This window comes from Rhyacophila brunnea, unplaced genomic scaffold, assembly GCF_057557595.1.
Source record: "Rhyacophila brunnea isolate RB1 unplaced genomic scaffold, BYU_Rbru_1.0 scaffold_24, whole genome shotgun sequence".
Classification (NCBI taxonomy): Eukaryota; Metazoa; Arthropoda; class Insecta; order Trichoptera; family Rhyacophilidae; genus Rhyacophila; species Rhyacophila brunnea.
In genome coordinates this window covers 15,938,349-15,945,020 of record NW_028232904.1, presented here as the reverse complement: position 1 = coordinate 15,945,020, position 6,672 = coordinate 15,938,349, and the positions used below count along the sequence as shown (strand labels likewise).

Sequence of the window (6,672 nt, the reverse complement as noted above, 5' to 3'; positions counted from 1 at the left end):
TGTATTACACACACTATTGCACGTGCGTAATGCGTGCTTCATTTTCGTAGGACACTCACACATTCAAAAACCCTGCTTCAACGAGCGGCGTATTGAATATAGCCGATCGGTATTCTATTTATTATCTGTTCTGTGGTTACACCTATACCCATAACAAAGATGTTGAAGAAAGCCTTCTTTATATAAACATTCTAAATAATTGTAGTTCAGTGTATTTGGCTACAATAACTGATGTAGTGTATCTATTCACTCTGTCTAGAAAGGAAGGTTTTCTTCAACTTCTTTCCATACAAGAGATACATAATGGTTATGTCTTTTAGAGTATTTTTTAAGATATTCCTAAGTTTTATGGCACAGGCGAACATCTTGATGTCTCATAATGTCAAATCAATATCACAGAATTGTAAAAAAAATGACGAGGAAAAGGATAAATCACATATTAAGTAAAAAGTATATATAGCACAACAATAAATTTAATCTACATAGAATATATATTATGGTACAGAGTTCAAATAAATTACAAGTGGTGTTTGTCGAATAGAAATTAACCTATGCCCGGGCTGCTAATGTTGTGACCTGCTCCAACACCTCTTGGGCACTTTTATCAGTGAGAGCAACACTAGCTTCTTTTCCCTTACCTGCAAAACAATAAAAAATAATTCAGCCCCCTGGGAAAAGTAGCGTTAACTTGAAATCTTCATTTTGAGATAATGCAATTATACATTTCAGATCACATTTAACAAATAGTTTTTTTAACACTTTACTCACCGCAAAAATTACACAAAGTGTGTTGGATTCAGCAAATTTAATATCGATGGCTCAATTCAAAATCATATACAGTAGTGTTCGCTTATAACAAACCCGAATAAAGCAAGCTTTCAGTCATAACGAATCATTTTGAAAAAGCCGCATCGAAATTCTGTAAGATCTATGTAATTTTGGTTCGGATATAACAAACCATTTTTGCCAGTCCCTTGGAGTTCATTATAACAGAATATTACTGCACATTTTCAACCCACTTATATATTTCAATGTAAAATACATCAATGCATCAAATGAAACTGAATTCCAATATTTACGAAGTCTATTGAATGAATGAATGAAATTTAAATATTTAAGAAGGTTTTTATCCGCTGTACATTACGTATTTAATTATCTATGACACAAATATTTTGATTCAAAACCACAAAAAGAGGTCTCCAAAATTAAGAGCCTTCGCCAATTACCACAGCCAGTCGCTGCAACTCGACGCAACGGCTGGTGGGTGAGCATAACCATAGAAGAGAGATGAAGCGATGTTAAGTGGGAGTACAGCTACGGAAGTAATTACGTGAGGTAAGGTGTGCAGGATGTCATACAGGGGTAAGGGGGTTGGTGTCAAAAACATCTGATGGTTAGCTGTTGTATCAAGTTGCAGAGGCTGGTTGTGGTAATAGGCGGAGGCTCTTATAAACTTAAATAAACACCTCAGGTACATAATTGTTGGTTAATTTTGTGATTCGGTAAGTTTACTATAGATGGGTTAATTAGTAAAATTACAAGATAAAAAGAACTTTTCTACACCACGTTTTTAAATTTTCTGTTTAATCATATAAACTTGACAATTCTATGTATTAATAAATACTTTTTATTGTATTTGATAGAAATACTGAATAAATATTATACAATACTGAAATGTCATTTTGACATTTCATATCCATAGTAACGCACGTATATATTAATAATTTAGTTGCTAGGACCCCCTTAGCAACCAATAATAGTGAGTAGTAAATATTACTTTTAACGATTTTTTTCCAAAACATACAAAACAGAATTAACTGAAAATGAATTCAATTCTGATTAAAGATGGCCAAAAGTATTAAAAGAATGCATTGTCGTCGTGCTCTAATATATTCTAAAAGTTTCAAATGTCTAGCTAGTCGGGAAGTTAGTTAAAAATCTTCAATCGTCAAATACAAATCTTGGACAAACAAGAAAAAATCTGTACCGGACAAACAAGAATACGAGCTAATAAAAACGTGGCAAAATACCCGTGAGTCTCTGTATTCTATCAAAATGTTTTTTTTTAATTTCCTTATATGTACAGCTCTAAATTGTGTATGTTCAATAATAATTTGTATAATCAAAAAATAAAATTTAATTTACATTGTGCCCTTTCCAAATGTTGTTAATTAATTAAGACCTGTTCCGTTTTTTTTGTTTCTGTTTGTTTATTCAATGTATGTATATTCAAAATTTTGTTTTATCTCACCATATCTTGCCCAGATTCTTGGCTGTACTCCGGAACATTCTCTGATGAGGATAGGGAACTTGGGATTAGCTTTCTTCAAATCCACATAGTGTTTCGTGATGAATTCCCTGAAAAACATAACATTTTGTTCAGTTTTGAAAGCCGCAACTAACACCGACAGGAAATTGAATTCTGCCAGTGTGATACGAACCAATCGGAGGTGAAGCATGATAAAATTAAAGAGTTTGATCAATAATTTGAGAGGTCCATATGATTTTTTTATTATTATAACGATGGTAATTCCAAAATAGATTATCAAATAAAAACTCTTAAATCCCTTTATCTATAAAAATGTAACATTTATGTCAAAGCCTACATAATTTTTTGGTTTATAGTTTGAAATATGAGATAACTATATTCAGAGCCATCGCAGTGTGAAAATCCAATAGTAGATATTCAATAACAATAACCAAAAATGTACAATCGAAATCGAACATAACCTCAATATTTATAAGTGCTGGGAGATGTTTTACAAACCTTACTCCTGCAGAATGGCTACCAGTCTGGCACAAGTGAATCCTCAACTCTTTCAAGCCACTAGCAAATCTCGCAGCCATTGCTAAAATTATATTTTTGTTATGCCTTTTTCTAAATATTTCACGAAGTGTCAAATTTGACGATTATGAAACTATACTTCAGGGTGGCAACTATAAAAATCTGATTATTCTTAAATTTGCATTGCCATATGATAATAATTTTTCTTTTAAAACAGGGTTAGACTAGGCCACTTTTGCTAATAATTATTGTGAAAGCCGATTATTTTAGTGAACTGTAAATTGGGTTGATTGTAGATGTGGATTCTGGGGGAGGGCGGTTCAAACGGGAGGCGATCCAGGCACTAGCCTTGATGTTGTTCGACTTTATGGCTGGAGCAGGTCCCGAGTCATGTACCACGCAATAAAATGCAAATGGTTTTGTTTATCACTCGTACGGTACACCGGGGCTTTGGGGTTAATGATAATACTCGAAAGAATAGGTAGGTACTCGTTTGATGAGGTCTTGCATTCACTTCCTAGTAGGTGGATGGTTCTGAGTGTCACCTCACTGTTACTCTTAGGGTATGAATGAAGATGACAAGTTTGTATGAATGATGAGACACCCTGCACGATTTGATAGGTGGTCTAATTCAGTGCTCCGCAACCGGTGTGCCGCGAGACGATGCTAGGTATGCCGCGGCGCATTGTGTCAAAAAATGCAAATAATTTTGTATACCTATTATACAATACTTACTTAATGGCCAAATTTGCCAACTTAATGAAAAAGAAATTTCATCATTACTTTCATACAATCAATACGACTGGATTCGAAGCCCTTTTGCAACCAATGCCGGAAATTCTATAGAAGCACTATTATATTCGTGAGGAATTTTGTTGAATCGAAGAACGACGTGACGCTAAAAATGAATTTCGCCGATGTTCCATTGGGTATTTTACATTTTATATACCAATGTGAGCAACTTTTTTCAACTCAAGCTATAATTAAAAATGATAGCAGTCCTACTTGACGGGTGATAAGAACTTCGGGTTTCTTTTTCGTCAGAGCTCTAGTCTGGGGGGCCAAGCTCAGGGGGGGGCGTGGCAGATCAACCAGATAAGTGAGATAAACACAAATTACAAATTTTCTCTAATGGTTAGAAAAAAGTCGCTTGCGGCGCTATATTACTACGCTGATAGTAATATTTTTAAATATACGATTGGGGAGTGTTTGTATTAATAAATACAAAAAATAGCTAAACATACAATGAATACCATTAATTTTACCTCGGACACCATTTGAAAAACACCACTTCTTTAGAGTATCACACTGTCTTTAACCTTAGCGATAGGTAGGGGGCCCGCTTCATCATGTGGGGTCCATATTTTGATGTATAAATTGTTTTACCTGTGGTATGCCGCGGAATTCTGGGAATACCTTTGGTGTGCCATGGGTGAGAAAAGGTTTCGGAGCACTGGTCTAATTGACTGAGTTTGTAAGGAGACTTGACTTGAATGACGGTCACACTGCAGCAAGTTGACCTGGTCATTATCTACGACTAACTAATCATTTATCAATCATGGTCGACCGATGACCCGTAACTGAATTGCGCCTGGACTTGCGACAATAATTTGGATTATAGTTAGGAGGGAAATATTAGGATGAGGGTGACCATAATTGGCCCAATCAATTATTTATTATATTGCATTCATTTCGATCTTGTGTTACCTAAGTTTTGATACTCTGGCATTTATTATACTTGTTTTTATTATACCGCGAAAAACTACACCTAAAATTGGACATCGGTCGTACAAGCTTGATAGAATCGACAGTATCGTCTACCTTTTATAGCGAATCGTCACAGACGTATTTAACAAGAAAATCATGTCAGCGAAAAGATGCTTCATTGGTTTGCTAAAACATTTAAAGTTCCAACTATCTATCTAAAAAATTAGTGAAGTAATTATTGAAGCTTGTACCTACCAACCTTTTCCTCAAGAATCTAGACATTCACTAAATGAAATGAACGAGCTTTGAGAATTCTTGAAAGAAATATGCTATGTTAACAAGCCAATCAGAGTCAACAATTTATTGTAGATGATACAATTATCACCCCTACTAACAAAGATTGTCACATTATTCGGGACAATCTGGATAATGTGGAGAGGTACGAGGGTGGGTCAATAATTCCTTAGAAAAAAGCATTAAAACAGTTTTTATTTTTGTATTTTTTTTTTATTTCTCAACATAATCTCCTTGGAGCTCAATACACTTGGTTAGACGTTTCTCAATTTTTTTTAAACCGTCAGAAAAATAAGTTTTCGGAAGGTCCTCAAAATAAGCATTTGTCCGATCGATGACTTCTTCATTTGAAAAAAACGTTGTCCACTTAGCCATTTTTTTAAGTTTGGGAAAAGGAAAAAGTCACTGGGGACTAAATCTGGCGAATACGGTGGGTGGTCGACCAATTCGAACTTCAATTCTTCAATTTTAGCCATTGATCGTAAACATGTGTGAACACGGGCATTGTCCTGATGAAAGAGGATTTTTTTCCTGTTTAAATGAGGCCGTTTTGCTTCAATTTCGTTTTTTAGCTGGTCCAATAAAGATGCATAATAATCCCCTGTTATTGTTTTTCCTTTTTCCAAATAGTCAACGAAAATAATTCCACGTGCATCCCAAAATACAGTAGCCATAACCTTACCAGCTGATTTTACGGTTTTCGCCTTCTTTGGACATGGTTCGCCTTTCGCAATCCACTGCTTTGACTGTTCTTTCGTCTCGGGAGTATAGTGGTGTATCCATGTTTCATCTACAGTCACAAAGCGACGAAAAAATTCATCCGGATTGCGTTGCATGAGCGACAATAGGGCTTTAGAGGCCACCACCCTATTGCGTTTATTGTCGACTGTGAGCAAACGCAGCACCCATCTTGCAGAAACTTTTTTCATGCCCAATTTGTCATGTAAAATAGAAATGACGCTACCTTTTGAGATCCCTGTAACCTCAATTATCTCACTCAACTTTAATCTTCGGTCACTTAACACCATATCGTGGATTTTATTGATCATTTCTGGTGTAGTCACCTCTACAGGACGTCCTGAGCGTGGTTCATCCTTTGTTGATGTACGACCACGTTTAAATTCATTTAACCAGTTATAAATAGTTGCAAGTGAAGGAGCAGATATGCCGTGAACTAAATCCAACTCATTTTTTATTTCCTTTGCTGTTAACCCTTTTATATTAAAATGTTTAATAACAGCTCTAAACTCAATTTTCTCCATTTTTGTAAACAAGCAATTTTTTTTTTAAATGTACGAAAATAAAAAACAACAACCCGACCAATCTGATTGAAACTTCGCAGCATACTGAATCGGTAGTGCCGCTGCATGAAAACAAACCGCTTACAGTACTAGTCGCGCCACCTGTCGGCTTTTCTAAGGACTTATTGACCCACCCTCGTATTATCGTAATAGATTCTTGGATTTCCACTGTATGTACTTCTTCCGTCTTTCCGCGACATTTCGAGCTCGTTGCAGGGGCAATTATCAAAAAATATGTGTTATAATGAAGTGTAGTGTAGGTTTATAAATGCAAACGTCGTTCTATGAATGCCAAAAGGAATCCGGTTAGCCAAGAGTGACGTTTGCATTCTTACACATATACTACACTTCATCATAACACATATCTCTTGATATTGGCCTCTGCAACAAGCCCGAAGCGTTGAGGAAAGAAGTACATGCCGTGGAAACCCAAGTACCTATTATGATAAAAAACAATCACGAAAGTCTCAAACATTATAATATGTGGAGAGGTATTATCCAGCTATACGATGCCATTTTCTTTGCGTATCACGCACAGTAAAACCCCAATAATTGTATTATTATTTACTTACCTATGAAACGTTA

General features: G+C 35.5%; 1 protein-coding gene across 1 annotated transcript; it reads right to left on the bottom strand.

Annotated features, from left to right (window-relative positions):
- Positions 1-455: 455 nt before the first annotated feature.
- On the bottom strand, positions 456-2,941 carry ND-B8 (NADH dehydrogenase (ubiquinone) B8 subunit). The gene is made up of 3 exons (XM_085951368.1): positions 2,768-2,941; positions 2,252-2,358; positions 456-638 (listed from the first exon to the last, which is right to left on the bottom strand). Exons 1-3 carry the CDS (start codon positions 2,845-2,847, stop codon positions 550-552), a joined length of 276 nt encoding a protein of 91 aa, XP_085807494.1. The 5' UTR covers positions 2,848-2,941; the 3' UTR covers positions 456-549.
- Positions 2,942-6,672: the final 3,731 nt, after the last annotated feature.